This window comes from Gopherus evgoodei, chromosome 6, assembly GCF_007399415.2.
Source record: "Gopherus evgoodei ecotype Sinaloan lineage chromosome 6, rGopEvg1_v1.p, whole genome shotgun sequence".
Lineage (NCBI taxonomy): Eukaryota > Metazoa > Chordata > Testudines > Testudinidae > Gopherus > Gopherus evgoodei.
This window is the reverse complement of record NC_044327.1, coordinates 33,166,761-33,190,134: the sequence shown is the minus strand read 5'-3', so window position 1 is coordinate 33,190,134 and position 23,374 is coordinate 33,166,761. Positions and strand designations below refer to the sequence as shown.

The following is a 23,374-nucleotide window of genomic DNA, read 5'->3' as shown; positions in this document are numbered from 1 at the left end:
AAAGTTTCCTAATTTCCAGTGCCTTCATAGTTTTCTTTACACTTGTAAATTTATACAGTTTGCAACGTAGCATGATGAAGCTGAAGCCAATTCTTTCAATTCAACTTTGTAGGAAACAGGCATCTTCCAAACTGATTGGTAATTATTCATTTTTTTTAATTTTAAACATTTTAATATACATTTTTAGTGATTCACTCCTCTATGTAGTTCAGCACAGGAATGTCTGTTCCTGCTGCTATTCCTGTTGCCTATATCTTGAATCCTAGGATATTTTTGATATTACACTAGAGATTTCCTTTATACTGGCATTCTTAGTTACCTTGGAGGACCTTCCTTTCTTTCTGCTTACTGACCATTACTAGCTAGGTATTTTAATGTACTTACAAAAGGACTCATCCCTCGCAAGCTGGTGGAAACGGTGGCAGACTTGAGCAACCTGAGAAAGCTCTTTATGGGAAAACAATGAGAAGATGCATAGCCACAGTTCATCAGGAAGAAGCAGCCAAACTGAGAGGTCACTCTCACATTTATTATCCTAAAAACAAATTAAAGTAACATGCTATTACAAGGAACAGCAGACAAATACAATGCATTCTCTAGTGGACAGCTAACTCCTGTCCATTCCAAACAGTAAAATAAACAAATCAGATTCAGGTACCAAAGAGAAGAACATTTTCTTCTGTTTCACTGGCAAGCAAAGCGAGAAGAGACTTTAATGCAAAGGGACAGTCTATTTCTCCTCTTCCATTTCCAATCTGAGGCATCAGAATGATGTATTACTTAATTTTAACCACCTGGATTTTGGGTTAGCTGGCCACAAAAATCTGGGGCTTAGCCAGCTGGTCAGAAGGATTGAGGATCTAGCATTCTGATCAGCCACATCCTTACTAGCCGGCTCACTTTATCAATACAACTCTCAGAATAATAATAATAATGATAACAATTCCAGATCTGGAATGTTTTGGTTCTGCTTAGCTCTCCCAAGCTGGAAACAGCCTGGAACACACTGAAGAAAGTGACCAACTACCCCTCATTTTTTAAGTGCTTCCTATGGTTTGCAGACATAGGGCCAGATAGTCCTCTATGTAGTAAAAGTACAGGAGACAGGAAAACTCAATGTATACAATCTTATGACATTTGCACAGCACTGGCCTGTATTGGCAGAGATTTGGCTCTATATACCCACAAATTGCCTGCACAACAATGCTTTCTGGTACCACACCCTTCATGATAACAGTTTCTGAAGAAAAAATGTTTCCCTTAGGAATGTACTAAACTTCACTGTGTTATTTTTATTTTAAAAAACATCTTGAGTTGTCATCCAAGGTAGCCATAGATGGGCTACAATCCCCATCTCTTCCACAAATGTCTCCATCTGAATGCCAATAAACCTCTTTGCCTGCAGAATAGAGAGTGTCTTTTTATTATCTAATAACTTAATTTTAAAAAAGAGTCTCATAAAAGCTCTCCAGTTCTCTTTTTCAAAATATAGCTATAAAAATACCATTTTGCTATTCATGCAGCAGATAAATCATTAATAGAAATTTGTTCACATTAGAAAACAGATTCAAATGACCAGATTAAATAAAGTACGACTTTTCTAAAAAAGGTTAATAAATACATCAAGCAGTTATTACTTTGATGAATTTGGCTCTGGGTTATTAAGGCCCAGTCCAGAAGGTGGAATATTTTGCGCAGGCAAGATCCTTTATTTGTAAAGTCTGGATTTGTGGTTAGTATGAAAAATAGATTTCAAAATTCTGAAACACCTGCATGTTCCATATACAGCTAGGGAGCTAATGCAGACACTTACCCAATTTACTGTTTCCTCAAAACCTTGAAATGTACTTTTGCAAGGTTGCTTGGAGTCAGTGCCTGGGTAAAAGAGAAATTATTCTGGAACCTCAGAGCTATGTGAAAGTCTGTTTGTTTGGTAATAGAGAGCAACATATGAGGAAAAGATGAAGCAATATTTCCATTTGGCCACACTGTAAATAATCAGAATTACAGAAATTATAGATGAAAAAGACCTGGTAAGATATTTAGTTTACCTCTGGTTAGGGCAGGATTCTTCCCAATTGCCTTTAATGTAAAAGCAAACGAACAAACCCAGCAGCCGCATACAGAAAAATATATTTGGTGGTTCTACGTATCAAGATCTTGCCAGCAGCACCAGATTTTCAAAAGTTGGCCTCCTTTTTTATGATTGCAAATTATGGGGGCAAGTAGTTGCAGGCATAATCTTGTGCCATACTTATTTGTGTGCACGCAATTATTTGGACACAAACATTGTCATACGTATGTCTGAGTACCTGACCTGCAGGAGCAATTAGATAGTTAGACATCTATGCAACCTTAATGCAAGTATAAATAGGGTGACCAGATAGCAACTGTGAAAAAACGGGGCAGGGAGTGGAGGGAAATAGGCACCTATATAAGAAAAAGTCCCGAAAAACAGGACTGTCCCTTTAAAAATGGGACATCTGGTCACCCTAGGTATAAATAACTATGCTGACAGTTTTACAGGTCAAAAAAAAGGGTAGGGCGGGAGGGAGGGACGGGGACCGCTGAAAGCAGGAAGAAAATGCTGGTACTTAATCTCTAAAACTAGCCTAAACACAGAACTAGAATATAATATTCCCACATTAGCAGAAGGATAGATTACATGGCTTTAACAGGTCTTTTTTATCTCTAATATATCAGACATTCCAATGGAATAACATTTTTGACAAATATTCAAATCAAACTTTTTGCTGTCTTGGTGAGTGGTGCAATTATTAATTGAATTACATTATTTTTTTCTGTCACTACAGCTGCTAACAGACCAGTTGCTTTATACTCGCTATACATTAAAAAATAATCAAACATTCGTCAGTCAAAAGGCCACTCCCTAGAAAGCCTTTTAATCTATACAATGTCATACACCTCCTAAATACATTATTAGCATCTTTCAGAAAAGCAAAAGTGGTTGAACACTGAAACTATAACGCCACTACCAGCACAGATACGCTGATTGTATTTGTACATAGAACACAATATCGTCAGATAGAGATTCAAATGGACCATAGCTGCAAGTATTCATTTCAAGAGAATATTAAGAGAGCAAATGCCCGCTATATTTCCATTTTAGACACAAGTTATGTAAATAGTTATGCACTCAACCAACACATAAATAGTTGCATGTCCTGGTTATTAGGGAGCACATTAATACAAGGTACCGATGCTCAACAATGAGTTGCAAGACAGAGCTTTATTGATCATATCTACACTAAATGAGCATTCACACAGCAATGAATAAATTCCCAAACTCTTGTCCCATCATTCAATGTACCACCTTGGACAGATTTTTTTGAAGGCAGATTCTCCTTTGGCTGGTCAGGAACTGGAAGGAGCTAACCCAGGGCATTATGAGCAGAGAAAACGGATTTGATTTATTCAGATGTCCTCACCTGGCTAAAAATTAAATAAAAATACTTCACTAAAACCACTCCTTATAATTATCTGCACAGATCATTGCTGTGTTTCTTAAATAATGTTCACAGCAGAAACTACATTCACCAAAACATGCAATTTTCTCTGCTACTTTGGATGAGCACAGGAAACAATCTTACTCTCAATTTTTCAGTTATAAATCTGTGAAATCGTAAATATCCCCAGGATATCTCTGTTCTGTTTGCATGTTACATACCCTTGTTCAGTTTTATGGATCTCTTGACTGACCTATTTACATTTCACTTGCCTTTAATTGAGGTCCATGCTGTTAGGCTCAGAAAAGTCTTTTAATACTCGCAAGAAATGCTCTTTTTGTATCCAGGAAATTCATTCTCTTGCATTTTTTTTTAACATTTTAAAGGGTGTTTATTAAAACCACTGTCATGGAATGGGTCTCTGAAAAGTGACCACTTATTTTTAAAGGAAAGTGATCTGTTTATCCACTGCAAAACATTGATTTCTACCTAGCATTTCCCAAATCATTTTGTTCATTCAGGATGAAAAAGTAACCATGTTATATCAGGCTGTGATGTTGTTAAATCTTCCATGGTAAAGTCAGTCCTGACAATATTTATTGGAGGCCTCCAAGTAAAGCCAAAATGTGTTGCAGGAAGCGGTACTGGCAATTTACAAGAAGCCATTCCCCTTCTAAATCAGGACTGTCCCAATGCCCAAAAACACTGTAAAGAAGCATTGTGAGGCTAGCACTGATGTCTTGCAGATGAGATACAAACCCACAGTCCTGATTATTTTGGTTATTAAAGATCTCAGCATTTTCACATGAGAGGAACTGCAATGAGAGTCAAGGGCTCTCAGTACCTCTCCAAAGGTGTTTGTTACTTTCCAGAATCAGTCCTCACACTAGATCTGATCAGAGAACATATACTTATTACATAAAACAAAAGAAACCGAGGAAGTAATGGGCTTAGAAATTACAGTTGGGGGGTTAATTTAAAAAAAATTGTTTGTATCTTGCTGTTCTTCCCTACTAATTAAATTATCCCAATTTTAAATTATCTTCAAATTCTCTAATCTGCATTGCTCCAGTTTGACACTTTGAGCTACTGTTTCTTTTTAATTTTTAGGTCAGCATCTATTGATTATCACTCAGCTTTAGTTCTCTTGACAGAGTAAGCACCTGGAGAATGCAAAAGGAAGGTAGGTAAATTGGAAGGAAGGTCAAAAGTGATTATAAAGAACATAGTGAGTACACATGAACACAAAAATTACATGAAACAATTTACACATCATTCCTGTGCATATCCTAATAAAAACGTTATGGACTATTAACATGCTTAACAAGTATGTGCACACATTTTTACTTACAAGCATTAGCAGTCTTCACAAAAGCTACTGATGTGGCTTGATAATTAGGTGATTTCTGCTGAGCTTTTGCAGATGTCATAGGTTTTGGGAGAGGATGTGCCTTTATCTGTCTAGAATTGACACAACCTACAGAAAGAAGGAAAGTTTTGATAGTATTATAGAAGTAAGAGGTAGAAATTAACTATTAGATTATGAAATCCCAATCCTAGTCCTCTACATGCCACAAGGATGCTACAGCTACAGGGCAAAATTCTCTGGTGGAACTCCCAATGACAGATATGGCAATTTCCTGCAATGTCCTAGAAAAATCTTATTGAATTAAGTTCAAGTATCTTTGGAGTCCATTGTATTAAATGCAAAGGTTATCTATTATTGTGGACCTGGATGATCAAAGGACTATACTGAACAATGTGTCAGACAAGAATGATAGTTTTTGGACAATACAGATGAAATCAATTTCCTGGAAAATATCTAGGGGGTGGTGCATGCAAATTCTCCACCCCAAGTTATGCAAACAGCTAGTCTTTTTAAGCTATGCTCTGAGGGGTGGGCTTTTGTCTGCTGATTACCTGTCACACAAGGTCAAGATCAAGGGCCCAAGCTGTATAAAGGAGACTGATCTACTCCAGCAGGTGCTTGTTTTGAGCTAAGGCTGTTCTGAACTGGTAACCACAGAAAAAATCCTATATGAAGTTTGAATGACTGAGTCCTACCAGAGCCTTTGTGATCTCTGGTAAACTGTAGATTCCTTATTGTTTCAATGTGTTTTCTCTGTAATACTTTCACCTGAAGAACAAATGTGCTTGCTTATAGCAAGCTGTGTAGTAACTTGTAACTATTGACAATTACATTGTTCATAGCCTTCTGAAAAGAAAGCAAAGCGCAGAACTGGCCTGTTTAGGCAGTCAAACTTGCTAAGAATATCAAAGTGTAGGCAGAGATCTGTGCCTGGAAAACCGTGGTTCAGAAGGGAGAGAGATGTGGGTCTCTGCCCAAGAGAAGTGACAGCTGAGGAGCTGGGAGCCTAGAGTGGGATGAGCCCATGCCTCGAATACTGGATTAATCAAAGTAATTGAACACATGCCTAATTTTAAGGAAACAAGTAGTCCTACTGAATTGAACCATGCTGACTAAAGACATTACATCACAATGCAAAGCACACCTCTTTGCACAAGCCGTCCCCCAATAAAATAGCCTAAACATGGCCTCTCTGGCTTTCTTGGCCTCGCTGGCTCTCTTCACCCAAAGATGTTTCCCTAAAGCATTCAAAATAAGTAAAACTAGTGGAAGGAAAATGGACAAATAGTCAGTTACTCTCTCTCTCCATCTAGGTTCTCAGCTGTACCCATCTTCAGAGTGTCTGAGTGCATGGCTAGTCTCTAATCTTTGCCCAGATACTTCTGCATATTAAAAATATCTATATGATAGGCAAAGTGGAAATACATAGCTGGATAGCTACTCAAAACAGGATGTGGGAGAATGGCAAACAAGAATAAGGGAATATAGACCTTTTGATCCCAAACCTGACAGCTTACTCCTCTATCACCTAAACTAAATCAGATAGTTATTAGTACATTGTACGTTAGGTTGTAATTTGCTAGGAAAGGAAGAAGCCAAATTTAAATATCAGTCACTAGAAATATAGATTAAGAGTAGCACCATCTGAAACCTGATACTACAAAAAAAAAAAACACATACAGAGGGACTAGGAGAAATATAGTGAAATTTTAGACAAAATCTGTATATTCCCTATGGAAAGAAATACTACTATACTTCTTTATGAAACTGCTATTACTGAATCACTGTATGATGAGCTAAGAAAGGCAAACTGGCAACTGATTGAACTTCTTGAGCACTCATCCCTTCATGACTCTGAAACATTTCCAGTAGACACACATTTAGAGTAAATACAGAGGTCTATTCAGAAATGGGCCTGCCGGGCATTTTTAGCATATTGCCAGCACATTTTCATTGTTAATGTGAGATGGATTTCTAGCACCATACCAGCTTATGTAACAGATCTAAATTGAAAGTCTAATTTGTGTGGTCATCATGAGGCTACCGTGGGTGAATACCCACTTCACCCACAAAAGCTCATGCTCCAAAACGTCTGTTAGTCTATAAGGTGCCACAGGATTCTTTGCTGCTTTTACAGATCCAGACTAACATGCTACCCCTCTGATACTTGACATCATGAGGCTATGCACTCTATATACCAAAGTACATTTTATGCAGATATCTACTGATAGGATAATGTCTCAATCAGTTTTCATGCAGACCAAGAGTTCAGCAAGCAGAACAACAGGTTATTTTTCTAAAAGATCTATTTTAGGAGTTATTTTGGAGAATTTCTATGGCTTGTGTTATACAGCAGGTCAGACTAGATGATCAGAATGGTCCCTCTTATGACCTTGGAATCTATGAACCTAAGAAAGAGCAGGAAGCAACTGGATGAGGTCAGGGGAAAGAGTAATTTCTTCTTGCTCACCGGAAGAGTGGAATGGGGTATTTATAACTCACCAATCAGCCCCAGAGAATCTTCTCTTACCTGGATTGGGCTGGCACCACTCACCCATCCACCCACCCATCAAATTTGCAAAAGGACCATTTTCCTCATGAGCCACTCTGGGCTTTATGCTAGTCACCCTTTTTTCCCTTTGAGACTGCGGATGGGTTGCCTTCCCCACAGCAAGTCTGGGACTCGGGAGTTAGGTTCTAACATTGTAACTTAGTACATAAAAACCCACGGAAGATGTCCAGTTCAGATACTTCTTAGGAAGGGATATGGTTTATCAAAGAAAATGGAATGGAAAAGGATTTGTAAGAAAGCATTCCTTAAGGGAGCTGAGGAACAGGAGGTTGGGGCTTCTACATCTGGCACAGCAGCGAGCCAACTCCTTCCTTTTAGAGCCCCCTTTTAGCTCAGACAATGGGTGGGCAGTGGGGTACCAGAACTGGCATGGCTAGAACCAGGTTGCAGATCATGTAGAAATGATTAAGGAATGATGATGTCCTGCACTGTAAAATTCATTGCCAGGTATTGCCAGATATTTTAAGAGAATAAACTTCCAGCTTAATTAAACTATATCCATTGCCTCTTGTCTTCCAGCATGGTCAGACAAGGCTCTAGTTTGTATTCTTTGTTCATTTATGCTCATCTCACTGATGTACAGGATCCTTGTGCTGAGTGATCATGCCAATAAATGGGATACGAATAACATGTTTTTGAAGTGAAATCTACAAACCAAAAAGCACAAATAAATCAGCTCATCATAGATACGGCCTTCAGCAAGAGTAAATGCTGTACTAATGAAGGGGTCTCCAAGAAGATGGACAATGTGGAGGAGGGCAGAGAATTACTGCATAGATGACATGCAAGGTATTACAGTAAGTTATCAACATTTTGATTTGCCTTCTAAATTCTTCTTCTCAGGTGAAACTCACGATGCTTAACACAGGGCCATGGAAAGCCTTGTGTGTGTGAGTCCAAAAGAAAGAATAAGCAGGGAGGCTCTAGATATGGTTATGGATATATTGAAACTACCAAAAATATCCACAAAGTCTGCTGCCGCCCCTGCACACCCTGGAGTCAAGACCCATGGTGGCTCTCCCTACAGAAGGGCAGGGGGTAAAGTATTGTAGGTGGTTGGGTAAGTGGTATTAGTCAATGGACCCAATAACTGTGCAGATCCAGGGTGCACAAGTCCTGCACAATGAGGCTGTAGCAAGCTATCTCTGCTACTAGACCACAGGATATACTAATGGACATGGACTGGCTGAGCAAGTGCTCCAAGTCCAGCCTCTTGGCTAGAAGGGAAAATTCCATCTCTGTCTCCATATTTGTCCTCCCTGTCCAAAGCCTGTTTACTTGGGCTTTGGTGATAGGCGTGGTGGGTACCTGAATTTCAGCCCCAGTGACTATTATCCATTTAACACATCACTTTTCTCACAAGGAAGAGGAGAAGATGAGAGAAAAAAAAGATGGCAGTGGGGCTCTTTAAATTCCCATAGTAGCAGATCATTTCTCCCTTTATTTGGGTTTTTAATTAAAATATTAAAAATTAGAAATAGATTTGATCCCTTAGAATACTGTTACATGTGCTATTTCAGAAGAAAGATCAGGTTCTGCAGTCTACCTAAACTCCCCCTCCCTCTCCACTATCAAAAGCTACATGCTATACATGCATCAAATCACTGATACATATTTTCATGATATTTAAACTACTAATTTTCTCTGGCATATTGTAGATGTGATCACATTTACTGGTTATTGAGTCACATACTTGAAGGCTGAATATTTTGAGATATATAGGCCATCTTCTTGCCTACATCAGCTGAGACTGGTCTTTGTACACACTGTGATCTAGATCAGGCAAACAAAAAAATCGTTGGAATAGCATATTTCTTTATTTCCATTTGCCCATCATCAGAGGCTAATAATCTGATATTTCATACTATGGATTGACAAACGTAGTGCGTAGCTTAGGCACTACAGAACCCGTAAATTGGAGACAAACATGTAACTTAAATCGTACTGTTTTATTAAAAACTCACTAGACATATTTATTTACATATATAATATACAACATATGGGGAGAGAATAAATATTTGATAAGCTGCAGAGCTGTATGGAACCATGGTGATAGCCATGTGATAAATGTTATGAACCAATTAAATAGTTTGCAGAACCTATTACATATATCCAAGGAAGGTTCTACAAAAATTCTTTCACTTTACTTGTCTGGGTTTAGAAATTTTTTAGTGGCTCTTATAAAAACTCTATGCAGATTCTTCCCACTAAAGTATTATTAGAATATCTGAGCCTTGTTATGTGTGAATTCATCCCTTTCACTATCAGACATTTCCATCACAAATTATTAATCAGATCAGCTCCAGTATCACAGCATTCTTTTGGCTCATTTGGCAAATGAAGACAGAGAGCTTGAGTCAGATGTTCACACCTCTCGTGTGTGCACATGAACTCTGATAACATAAACCTTATTTCAAGAGGAGACTTTATTTAATTTCTCCTCATTAAGTTACTATAGAGCAAATTACCTCATATATACGGAATTATACCACAAGTGCTTATTGAATCATTTTTCCTTCAATGTTAGTATAAATTATTACTGCTTGCCCTTGTTAACTAACTGGGAAATATACAGAGAGTCACAGTGTATAAACAGAGTTGTTTTAAAGCATTAATGTTCATTTAGAAGTCAATTAGTAAATACACATTAATATGCAGATTTTAATAAAGCATTTGATATACGCTCTCAAGGCAGATTATACACAAAGTTTATTCAAATTTGTTTGGGTTTAGAGGAAAGTCACATGGAATGAAAACTGACTGAAGGAACAAAAACAAAGGGTAAAGATAAACAGCAAATTACTGAATGGAGGAAGGCATCAAGTGGGATCCAGGAGGGATCCAATATTTTGTCCTTTCGTATTTAAATACTCTCTAATGATCCAGAAAAGGGAGTAAACTGAAATTAGTAAAATTCTTTCTTTCAAGCAATTTGAATGTCTACAGGTATATGTAGGCACTTTGGGTGAAAAGAATTATGAACTTTATCATTTCATGATCACAGTGTATGATTGTAAGGAATGGTAGTAGGGAAAAGAGAATAAAGACAATGGACTTCAAGACGACAGACTTTAGCAAAATCAGAGAATTGTAGCTAGGATCCCACGGGAAGCAAGACTAAGGGGAAAAAGAGTTCAAGAGAGCTGGCAGTTTTTTAAAGAGGCATTATTAAGGGCACAAAAGCAAACTATGCCAAAGCACAGGAAAGATATGAAGCATGGGACAAGAGCACCTTGGCTTAATCAGGAGATCTTCAACAACTTGAAACTCAAAAATGAATCAAAGAAAGTGGAAACTAGGTCAAATTATGAAGTAGGACTATTTAAGAAAGAAAGTTTTTCCTAATGTCTAACTGTAAGTGCATTTAAGCACTGGAACAAATTGCCTAGAGAGGCTGTGGAATCTCCATCACTGGAGGTTTTTAAGAACATGTTAGACAAACAACTTTCAGGGATGGTCTAGAAAATACTTAGTGCTGCCTCAGTGCAGGGAACTGAACTAGATGACCTATTAAGGTCCCTTCCAGTCCTACTTTTCTATGATTCACAGCTTGGGGTGAAATCTCCTTAAATAATCTCTCATACAAAATGGCTTGTTCATGAACCACCTTGGGGCAGCACCAGCAATAGCAGCTCCTATGTGCTCAGTTATGCTCATAAATGAGCTACTTTGAGGAAACATTTTAGAACCCCATTGACCAATAAAGATTCACTGACAAAAGTGGTGGGGGGGTTGAAGAAGAATGCATCATACTGGCCCTGTTTTAAACAGTCAGTCAACTAGGGTCCAGTCCTTCTCCCATGTCTAAAGAAACAATGGGGTACATACTTCACCCCACTCCACACAACCTCTGTTCAGATGCTGTGGAGGGAGGCCACTGCAGAATATTAGCTGCTGCTCCCTGATATTCAACCGTCCATCACCATTGCAAATTACAGCTTCATTGAAGCGCCTTTACCTTTCACTACTGGTGTAAGGTCCACCAGGGACCATAAGCCAATGGAGAATAGGGTACAGCAGAACTCCACTCTAGCATACCCCATCTCCATCCCACCAATCTCCCTGTATCTCTCCAATTCCCCCTTAGAGTTGGGTGGCACAGGGGTGGCAGAAACAGAAGGTGGTGGAGCCAGCTTTGCCAGCGTGCTGGCTGTGAAGAGTTCCTGTGTGCAAGAGGAGTTCTCCACTGGCCATTTCCAGCAACTTTAAGACTGCTTTGTGCAAAGTGGTTTTAGTAGATCACAGAATCCAGCCCAGTGGCTTCACAGAAAGCAGGGTCAGGCCCTTAACAAGGACAGAAATAATGCAAAACATGACAGAGGACGTGGGCAAGAACACATGCACAGATTCTTACCACCAAAGAACAAATCAATTGAAAATAAGAAAAGAGGCCATTAGTAACTGAATCCAGATTAAAACAACTCTATCTTATTGATCACTGGTGCTAAGAAGTTTATTATGGAAAAAGCACAATTGGATTTTTACAAATAAAAAATGCCTTCCTACACAAACCAACCCAGAGCATCTGAATATTAACACAATCAACGTTTTCAGCTCTCTGCCATGAAATCATAAGAATTTAGCCCTCTTGAGTAGATGGATGAAGAAAATTACTTAGTGCAACTTTATGTTTGGCCTGAATTCTCCCCAATTCTACATACACTGACTTTTTCCACTGTTTAGATGTATGCTTTTTATAATACATTCACACCAATTCAGATAAGCTGTGAGTACTTGGGAAATGTTTTCTTCAGATAAGATTTATAAAACCTCTAGTTTAATTATATTATTTCTCTTGCAAATTAATTTTTATATTTTCTTTTAAGAGAAATGATGATTACTATAAGCTGGACTCCACAAATGGGCCCAATCCTTTCAGTTACCCCACATGAACACAGAGGTTTGCCCATGTGAAACAATGTCCAAGGTCAGAGACTATGAGATGTTAATGAGACTTTCCCAAGCTATGATTTATCTAGTTACTATTGGTACTATCCATTGCAGGAAGCAATTAATCAGTTTAACGGTGTAATAGGTAAGACACAGAATTTGTTAAAACTGGAAATTTTACCACAGAAATGGTAGGACAACCTTTTCAAACACGGGCGCCTAAATTTGGGTCCCTAAATTAATACAAGTATCACTTTTTAGACATACACAATACAACTAATAATTTGACTGACTAGACTGGAAATATGTAAATTTATCTTTTTGTTACTGCTCTGATTTCTTTGTTATTAGCTCTATAACAGACACTGGTGCAAATCCAGCATGGTGTTATTCTATTGAAGTCACCAGGGTGAATTTAGCTTAGTAACAATAATGAAAAAGTTTTGCATTTCTATAGTGCCTTCCAGACAGCAATTTAAAAGCATTTTGCTAATTCTAATTAATTAATACTCCCCTCTCCTGTGATGTAGGGAAATATTATCTCCAACTTAATTATGGGGAAAATGTTGAGCCTCCATTGGGCTCCAAATCCAGGAAGCAATGTCATTGGAGTGAGCTGCATCAAAGCAGCTCTCACAGCAAACCATGACACTTGTGCTGCCACTGTCTACCTGGCTTCTAGGAATTAAAATTGCTGGGCAGTCAGAGACAGGATCCTCAGGCTCATTCCACTTGATATGGATGGTGCCACTATAAAAGCTAACCCTGCCCTCTCCCCCCAATCAATTCTCTGCTCCTGCCAGATGCCATCTGAAGGCTGCTACCATCAGACTCTGCCATGTAGATATATTTTATGTGCCCCTTTTCCCTACTGCTTCTACTTATTCTTTTCTATTCAAAAGTATTCTGTAGTGAGTCCCCAGCATAGGATTTGATTCTCATTTATGCCAAGGCTCCTTACCTTAAAGTAGGTGTAAATGTCATTTACACTGATTTTAAGCCCCGTTACACTGCTAAATTGGTTTAAAGCGGTCTTAGTATAAGGGATCATCAGACCATAATAATATTCTACTTAAGAGACAATAAAAATATTCCCATAACAGTTTTGTATTTTCCAACCCCTTTCTTTAACCATTTGCCATCTAATCGCTGACCTGAAGGAAAAGGGAAGCGCTATAAACAAATGTCTCTCACAGACCTTATTGTGACTCCAAGGGATATTAACCATGTGGGGAGTAGACTTGTTCTTTCCCATTCAGCTGCCTTGAAAATCCCCACTGCTTGATTTGTTTCAGAAGCAGTTAGAGTTGTAGAAGAAAAATCTTGATTTTAATTCTTTGCCAAACTAGTGTCTCAATTCTGACTAACTTAATTTGACTAATCTGAGGTAAAATTAGAATGTTTAAAAATTAAATTGTAACTTTAGAACAACATACTGCAGAGCTAGAAAAAAATTGGCAAGTTTGATAAGATTAAGGATGTTGATGGGTAGAATGTAAGTATTAAAGCCCTAACTGGAGCATTTATTACAGATAATTTTTAGTAGATTGTAAGTTCAAAAAAAAGTAAGCAAACCTTGGCTTCAGTTCTCCATGTGTGTAAGAGGACCACGCAATGCTGGATTTCTCCCAATACCTCTTAGATCCAGTCAGTTTTGTCCTAATGCTTTTGGTTTCTGAGAGTTTCCTATCTAAAAATATGTAACACTAAATGTTACCAAACATTTATATAATGAATTTATGATTTTTTCAAAATCATAGGGAGCGATCTTACTCCACTATGAATAAATTCTGACACTAAAGTATAGTACTGTAGTTCCACTTTCTAAAGTACTTCACAAGAAACATTTCCTAAAAAACGTACATCATCTTTACTCATTGAGTCCCAAGAGCAGCCTAATCAGAGCTGTTTATTTACATGTAAGTGATAAAAGAGGGCTAATAAAAGCAATGAATTTCACAAACAGTTGTGTGTCATTACTTGACAGCTTTTTTTTAAATGCAAAAACTAAGCATCTCAAAACATGTGAATCAATTTCAGTTAACAGTGAATTAGGAATTGGAGAGATGGATGCTACTTTATCAGTGCCGAACCATTATTATTTTTATATCAAAGGTCATAAAATTTTACATTTACATATAAACATCCAAAATAAATAATTATGACAGTCAGAGAAGAACAAACAACTGGATCATGCATATATTCAGCAACAGAGGATTAGCACATTTCTCCTTAAAGTAGTCATTAGCAATGGTTACATGATAAAAAAACGAACAACTTAAACGTTAAAAGTTTCTTTACCTATTGAAACTTTGCTTTTTTTATGCTCTGTTTTACTATTCAACTCAAGATCATCCAAAAGTTTCATAAAAGTTTCAGATGTGTCCTGTTCTTCAAGATGGCTGTTCTCTTGCTCTATGGCATCAGGATTTATGTTATTAACAGAGCTTAGTTTAGTAGCTCCAGAATCACTGTGAGTTTCTTCAGTCTCCTCTTGCTCAATCACCTTACTCTGAAGATGTCTGGCGATCTTTTCCTCTTTAGAGTATCCAAGGTATTCTTGCAAAGAAAATGGCTGGTTTCTCCCTTTGGGATGAAGACATCTAGCCTTATTTAACTGATCCAAATAAAAATAATATTTATCCAAAACACTAATATCACAGTCTGAATATAACAGTGGCTTATCATCCCAGCATATCATTTGGCAATAATCACTTCTTTCTCTTAGTCTGGGGAATTCCTCTGAGCTGCTTTCTGAAACTTGTGAAGATTTGATGATTTCACTGAAAACATCCTTCTGCTTGTCAGTCACATCTCCTAGGAATACTCTGGATTTATGTTCCATATTGTCTTTACTAGACTGTGTTAATACACCTAATAAAACACAACCACAGCCACTGCACCAAGTCATATCTGGATAACTGAGACTTTCACAGTCAGGGCAAACTTTAAAAGTGTGTTCCGGAGGATTCACTAATGAATTCAGCAAAGGATTGCTACTTTGCATGGCTGGATCTTTCTTAGAGCATTTTAGCTCTATTTCTTTCTGAGCTCTCTTGTAGTTATTTCCTTTACTCATACTATTGTCAAAACTTGTGCTACTGAAGATACTGTCTGTTTGCTCTCCTCCAATCCATTTTCTCGCTTCAACAGAGGAATCTGAGTCTTCCATATCCTTGAATCTTGATTCATTACTCTGATCAGTGTCTCTCTTCAGAGGTGTAAAATCTACCACCAGATTTTCCAATTCATCATTTTCAACCTCAGATTCACTAGAGAAGGGGATACATCTGTTTTCAGCCTCCCCCTTGATGCTATCTGCAATAAGCTTTCCTTCACTGCAGCCACGAGCCTTTAAGGCTAAGTTGAAATCCTTGTGTTTACAGTTTTCTTTGTTCTCCAATATGAGCTTTTCTCCCACGGACCATTTTCCATTGCTGTGCATCTTCCTCATGGAAGCAATACTACCTCCCAGCACACCAGAACTCAAATATTTTATATTTTTTTCTTTAAGCGAAAATATGCTGTGTGAAGATTTTTTGTGCTCCTTGATCTCAGCACCAGACCTATCTGATCTCTTTGTTTTCACAATTCTGTCTGTGCATTCCTCATCTGAACTATCAACTAGGGGAGCCCAAAAATAAGTACTAGGATCTTCACGTGGAGCCTCTGCAGTTTTACTTGAATAATTGTCAGTTTTACACACAACTTGAGGTTGTGGCTGGACACTGCACATCTCTGACCACATATCTTTCTCACCTATATTTTGAACATTTGATTTTTCTTTGCTGTTCCAGGTTTCATCAGCAAGTGCAAGCTGGCCCAAAATACATGGGGAGATCTCAGGGTCCCTTCTTTCTCTCTTGATCCTAATTGTCTTTCTCTGATTATTATTATTACTCTGAATGTTATAGAAATATTTGTTTTCAGGAGGTAATGTTTTATCTCTTAAAGGATCAAGAGAAATGCACTTCTCTGTATGCCCTGAGTTAACTTCAGAGATTGAAGAAAAGATGGAACTCTTGCAAATATTAGCATGTGCATTGGGATTAAAATCATCTGTCAATGGTGATAAAGAACTAGATGAGCTTCTGGTTTCTTTCTTCTCCTTATTTAGTCCTATTTCACTTTCATTGCCTTGAGGCAAAATAAGTCCTTGAGATAACTGTGAACATTTCAGCATATGAGCAGCTTGCTGAGATTTACTAAGGACCAATTGTGCCCAACTCATAACATGCTGGAGTTTGTGTGTCTCTGGAACAGTCAGATCCTCAAGTAGTCTATGATCTAATTCTGAAATACAGGTCTGGCTCATATATTTGCTATGTGTTTCTGGATTTGTGATAATTGTTTCTTGTTCTTTTCCTTGATGGGTTACTCCAGATGATCTCTGAATTAAAAGTTTCCTTCCATTTGTTGCATCATTAGGTTGCTGAGAGCCACTTAATGTGGAAGTCTGATTTTCTTCTTCTTTAGTGCTCACTGCAGAATGTAAAACTGTTCCTCTGGAAGCTGATGAAATTGGTTTATTATCAGTACCACAAGAGTAAATCTTTGTCCTTCCACACCTTTCATAGTAAGCTAAGCGCTTGGCCCTTAAGAGCTTGAGGTCACGGGTGCGAGGTGTGTCCCTTTCATTAATGATTTCAGTATGGAGCCGTTCAGCTGCTTTTTCAGATAAATGCTCCATCTGCAAAAAACAATATGTACACAAAAATGACATTGTTCAGTAAGAATAGAACTACAAATATAATTTTTACAGATGAACTGAGGCATTCCATGAACATATTCAATGCATCATTACAGGACTGAAGCAACTAACTATAGGCAAAAAAGGTTTAAAAAATGCATATTAGTTTGGATTAAGTAATTAAAACAAGATGAAATTTTACGTTTCCATTCTGAGGCTAAAGACTTGATCCTGCATCGAATGATGTCAATGGCAAAATTCTCATTAACTTACATGGGTCCAGAATCAGCTGTGGAAGCACTAGCTCCAGCTCAGCGAAGTACTTAGCCATGCATCTAACTTTAAGCATGTGAGCAGATCCATTAACTTCAATGGAATGGCTCATGAGTTTAAAATTAGGCACAAACAAGTATATTGCAGAGTCAGGGCCTCAGTTCAGACTTCTTAAAGTTGCATGAATTTACTGACTTTAAGGCCAAACAGCTGCTTTAAGCACACAATTATCTTCTCAGGCAACAACATCAAAATATTCATCATATTACAAAGCTTTTGGCTAGAGTTAGGGAAAGGAATATGTGATGACAAATGGTACGTAAGAAGAGCCATACTAGGTCAAACAATGGTCCATCTAGCCCAGCATCCTGTCTTCTGCAAGTGGGTAATGCCAGGTGCCCTGGAGAGAATGAACAGAACATGTAATCCATCCCGTTGCCCACTCCCAGCTTCTGGCAAACAGAAACTAAAGATACTTCAGAGCATGGTTTCACATCCCTAACCACCCTGGCTAGTAGCAATTGATGGACCTACCCTCCATGAACTTATCTAGTTCTTTTTTGAACCCTGTTATAGTTTTGGCCTTCACAACATCCTCTGACAGAGTTCCACTGATTGACTGTGCATTCTGTGAAGAAATACTTGGTTTTGTTTATTTTAAACCTGCTGCCTATTAATTTCATTTGGAGACCCCTAGTTCTTGTGTTATGAGTAGAAGTAACTAACACTTCCTTATTTACTTTCTCCACACCAGGCATGATTTTACAGACCTCAATCATATCCTTCCTTAGTCATCTCTTTTCAAGCTGAACAGTCCCAGTCTTATTAATCTCTCCTCAGATGGAAGCTGTTCCATACCCCTAATCCTTTTTGTTGCCCTTTTCTGAACCTTTTCCAATTCTAATTTTTTTTTTCAGATGAGGTGACCAGATCTGCATGCAGTATTCAAGATGTGGGCGTACCATGGATTTATATAGAAGCAATATGATTTTTCTGTTTTATTATTTATCCCTTTCCTAATGATGCCAAACATTCTGTTCGCTTTTTTGACTGCCCCTGCACATTGACTGGATGATTTCAGAGAACCATCCACATTGCCTCCAAGATCTCTTTCTTGAGTGGTAACAGCTAATATAGACCCCATCATTTTATTTGTGTAGTTGGCATTATGTTTTCCTATGTGCATTATTTTTCAATTATCAACATTGAATTTCATCTGCCATTGTTGCCCAGTTACCCAGTTTTGTGACTTCCCTTTGTAACTCTTCGGCTTTGGACTTAACTATCTTGAGTAGTTTTGTATCATCTCCAAATTTTGCCACCTCACTGTTTTTCTCTTTTCCCTGATTATTTATGAATATGTTGAACAGCACTGGTACCAGTACAGAGCCCTGGGAGTCACCATTATTTACCTCTCTTCATTCCAAGAACTGACCATTTATACCTATCCTTTGTTTCCTATATTTTAACCAGTTACTGATCCATGGGAGGATCTTCCCTCCTATCCCATAACAGCTTACTTTGTTTAGGAACCTTTGGTGAGGGACCTTGTCAAAGGCTTTCTGAAAATCTAAGTATATTATATGCACCGGATCATCCTTGTCCACAAGCTTGTTGACCCCCTCAAAGAATACTAGTAAATTGGTGGGACATGATTTCCCTTTGCAAAAATCATTTTGACTCTTCCCCAACAAATCGTGTTCATCTATCTGTCTGATAATTCTGTTCTTTCCTATAATTTCAATCAATTTGCCTGGTACTGAAGTTAGGTTTACCAGGCTGTAATTGCCGGGATTGCCTCTGGGGCCCTTTTTAAAAATTAGCTTCAAATTAGCTATCCTCCATTCATCTGGTACAGAAGCTGATTTCAATGATAGGTTACATACCACAGTTAGTAGTTCTGCAATTTCACGTTTGAGTCCCTTCAGAACTCCTCAGTGAATACCATCTGCTCCTGGTGACTTATGCTGTTGAATTTATCAATTTGTTTCAAAACCTCCTCTTATGACACCTCAATCTGGGACAGTTCCTCAGATTTGTCACCTAAAGAAAAATGGCTCAGAATTGGGAATCTCCCTCACATCCTCAGCCATGGAGACAGATGCAGAGAATTTGTTTAGTTTCTCTGCAATGGCCTTATCTTCCTTGAGTGCTCTTCAACATCTCATTTGGCCAGGGGCCCTCCTGGTTGTTTAGTGGGCTTCCTGCTTCTGGTTTACTTAAAAAAAAATTATTGCTGTTACTTTTTGAGTCTTTGGCTAGCTGTTCTTCAAATTTTTTGTCCTTCCTAATTATATTTTACACTTCACTTGCCAGATTTTGCGCTTCTTTCTATTGTCCTCAATAGGATTTAACTTCTACTTTTTAAAGGACTTTTTTTTGCCTCTAATTGCTTCTTTTACTTTGTTGTTTAGCCATGGTGACACTGTTTTGGTCCTCTCACTATGCATTTTTTTAATTTGAGGCATACATTTAAAATAGAGCCTCTATTATGGTGTATTTAAAAAGTTTCCAAGCAGCTTACAGGGATTTCACGTTTGGCTCTGTACCTTTTAATTTCTGGTGAAAATTAGGAGGTTCATATTTAACAGAATAGCACAAATGATAAAATACAATATATAGTATTTTGATACCATAAGAAGTGTATGGGTTAGTGATGTAAATGCCATTTAAAAAGTTAACTGTTTAAAATAAATATTTGTAATGGTTAACTGTTTAAGTCGCTGGGGTCCATCCCATCGGAGTGGCTGGGTGGCGGCTGAGCCTGCTCTGGCTAGCTGGCACTGCTTCAGCTGGGCACTACCGCTGGACCCGCTCTGTCCAGGCAGTGGTGCTCCATCTGGGCGCTGCAGCTCGGCCAGCTGCAGCTGGCACTAGGCTGTAGGAGCTGGCTGGCCAGCCACCCCAGGTGTTAACGGTTAAGGCAGTTAACCGTTAAAACTATGCTTACCCATTAATCAGTTAGCATTTTACATCCCTAGTACAGGTGTAATGAACTGGACAATCATTCCACCTTATTTATACCTATACTACACCTCAGTTTCGTTTGAGATACCAGTAATTATACTTAAGAAGGAAAGAATCTGACTTGATTTTCAGATCCAGGTTTCTGCATTTGACAGATGAAAAAAAATTGATCAAATTTCATATAAAGTAATTGAAGGACAAACATGAAACCCACAATGTCATTTCTGTAGAGTTGCTTTCTGGATGACACAAAACAAAAAAAAGAGTAGTGATGGTTTAACGAAAATCAAAACAAAACAAGCCATCCTTCTACTAGAGGGTGATCAGGCTGGGTGTTACTAAAGCTATGTGGACCCCCCAAAATACCGGGAGGGAAATCCTGGCCCAACTAAAGTGAATGGTAAAACTCCAATTGACTTTCACGGAGACAGTATTTCACCCAGAGGCCAAAAACAGTCAGTTGTTTTGTTTGTTCATAAGGTCAACTCTAGAAACTGCTGAAGAACTGCAAAAAATGCAGACAATCTCAGGGCTCATATGGGCTAGTGGGGGAGGACAGACTGGGGCAGGGTCTGAACAGGAGTGAGGCACAGGGCCACGGGGGGAGGGAGGTTCAGAGACACATGGGGACAGGGGGAGGAGGGCAGAGCTACATAGGGACAGGGGAGTGGCTGGGTGAGGGCACAGAGACACATGGGAGCAGGCAGATGTGCCTGCCTGAATGGAAGAGGCTAGAGGTAAGCTCCCTAACAATCCTTCCCTTCCCTCCCCACAAAATACCTGTTTCATATATGACAGGTTCAGATACAGAGACCCTCATGGGACTGTCACCTGACATGCTGGAATTACCCGAGAGCCTATTTTCCCTGCCAGCTCAGGACTTCCAGAATCCCGCCTTGTTGAGCCAGACATGCTAGCCTCCTGCAACACAGACCCAGGTCTGGTCCATGCCCCCAAAGCTCCAGGCTTTAAGTGACAATAGCTCAGCAGGTTCCTTGCCTCCACAACCCAAACACCCTGCTCCCAATGGGATCCAAACCCCAAATAAATCCATTTTACTCCGTATAAAGCTTCTATAGGCTAAAGTCATAAATCATCTGCTCTCTATAACACTGATAGAGATATGCACAGCTGTTTGCTCCCCCAAGTATTAACCACTTACTCTGGGTTAATTAATAAACAAAAGTGATCTTATTAAGTATAAAATAGGATTTTAAGTAATAACAGACAGAACAAAGTAAGTCATCAAGCAAAATAAAGCAAAAACATGCAAGTCTAAGCCTAATACATTAAGAAACCATTTACAGGTAAAATCTCACCCTGAGAGATTTTCCAAAAAGCTTCTTTCACAGATTAGACTCCCTTCCTAGTCTGGGCTCAATCCTTTCCCCTGGTACAGTCCTTTTTAGATCCAGCAGACATCTTAGGTGGAAAGCAGGGGTTTTCTCATGACTGGCAGCTTCCTTTGTCCTGCTTCACCCCCTTTTATAGCTTTGGCACAAGGCAGGACTTTTGTGTCTCTCTGGGTCCGCACCCCTCCTTCTAAATGGAAAAGTACCAGATTTAAGATGGATTCCAGTCTCAGGTGACATGATCACATGTCACTGTAAGATCTCAGGCTAGCCCACAGGTACACAAGAAAGCTTGCAGATAAAAACCCATTCACAACCAATTGTCCTAGTCAATGGGAGCCATCAAGATTCTAAGCCACCATTAATGGCCCACACTTTGCATAATTACAATAGGACCTCAGAGTTATACTTCATATTTCTAGCTTCAGACACAAGAATGATACCTACATACAAACAGGATGAATACATTCAGTAGATTATAAGCTTTGTAATGATATCTTACAAGAGACCTTTTGCATAACGCTTATTCCAGTTATATCATATTCACATTCATAAGCATATTTTCATAAAGCATATGGAGTGCAATGTCACACCATGCTTTTCCCACACATATCCAACAGCCCTCCAAGTTCACACCCAGGCTCCCACCCAGCAATTTACTTCCCTCTCCCTCAACTCCTCACTTACCCCTGATTCCCCCAAGCCTTTGCTCTGCTTCTGAGACATGCGGGAAATATGGTTCTGTATTGTAGTTTAAATAAATTATTACTCAGAGTTCTGTATTAATATGCCTAGTAAGGAATCTGTTTGTCAAAAAACCTTTCCTGAATCTTTTTTTCGTCATCTGTATGGTTACAGACATACTTGCTGACAGGTATTTTGAACTAAATGACCAAAAATAATCAAAACTGGTGTGACTATATTGTGTTATGTTGACAAATAAAATATGCAGAAATTTAAAATATTGTGTGCAGAATTTTTAATTTTTTGGCACAGAATTCCACCAGGAGTAATCATTGTTCCAGAGCAAACTGGATACCGCCAGATTAAACCCTTGAGAAAATAATGTGTTCTCATAGGATTCTCTAAAACAGATCACAGTCTGCAATTGCCACCTAGAGGTATAAATAAATTATACTTGTGTTTTAATTAGTACAATGTGAGAGACAGAATATTAGTTCATTTCAGTGACAATGCTGCAGATACAATCTATGTCAAGTAGGGCAATTCGGCAGGGAAATAACTTGGGAAACAACATAGGCGGGGGGAGAGGAGACAGAAAAGTAGGAGGATGCTGAGGGATGAGAGGTGAGACAATGCAGAGAGTTTTTCTTGTCTCCCAGTACAGACGGGTGATATTTGAACATGGTTAGGCAAAACTAAAATAAATGTTCATTGGTAATTTACAACATGAGTAAAGATCACATTGGATCCAACTTAATAAAGTAGACAAAGCCTGCTCTGCTTTGTCTGGCCTGGCCCAGGGTTCCCATTCACAGATAGCCTATTTTACCCCCATTTTGTCTCATCCCATAACAAGAAAATTATACCATAAGTGCCCTCCTTTGGTTCAACAATATGACAGTTCTGGCTGCAGAACAAAGGTTAAACATCCATGTTTTCTAGGGATTGAGTTTTCTTTTGTTGATTTTATCAACACCTATCTCTAATCTCTCTTCTATACTACTTTCTTTAATGCAGACCAGATTAATAATTAAAAATAATACTTTTCACTGCTACACTACCTTACCAGTAAGATGGGTAAATATTATCCCAGTTACCACAGAGGAAGAA

General features: G+C 38.5%; 1 protein-coding gene across 1 annotated transcript in view; it reads right to left on the bottom strand.

Annotated features, from left to right (window-relative positions):
* The window catches only part of LOC115653758, a 96,920-nt gene that overhangs the window by 69,769 nt on the left and 3,777 nt on the right, over positions 1 to 23,374 (bottom strand). The window contains exons 2-7 of the mRNA XM_030567375.1: positions 14,600 to 16,988; positions 13,874 to 13,988; positions 9,102 to 9,181; positions 4,819 to 4,944; positions 1,814 to 1,875; positions 385 to 535 (exon numbers count right to left, since the gene is read on the bottom strand). Of these exons, the coding sequence (XP_030423235.1) occupies positions 385 to 535; positions 1,814 to 1,875; positions 4,819 to 4,944; positions 9,102 to 9,181; positions 13,874 to 13,988; positions 14,600 to 16,988 (2,923 nt within the window). The remainder of the gene's footprint in view (positions 1 to 384; positions 536 to 1,813; positions 1,876 to 4,818; positions 4,945 to 9,101; positions 9,182 to 13,873; positions 13,989 to 14,599; positions 16,989 to 23,374) is intronic.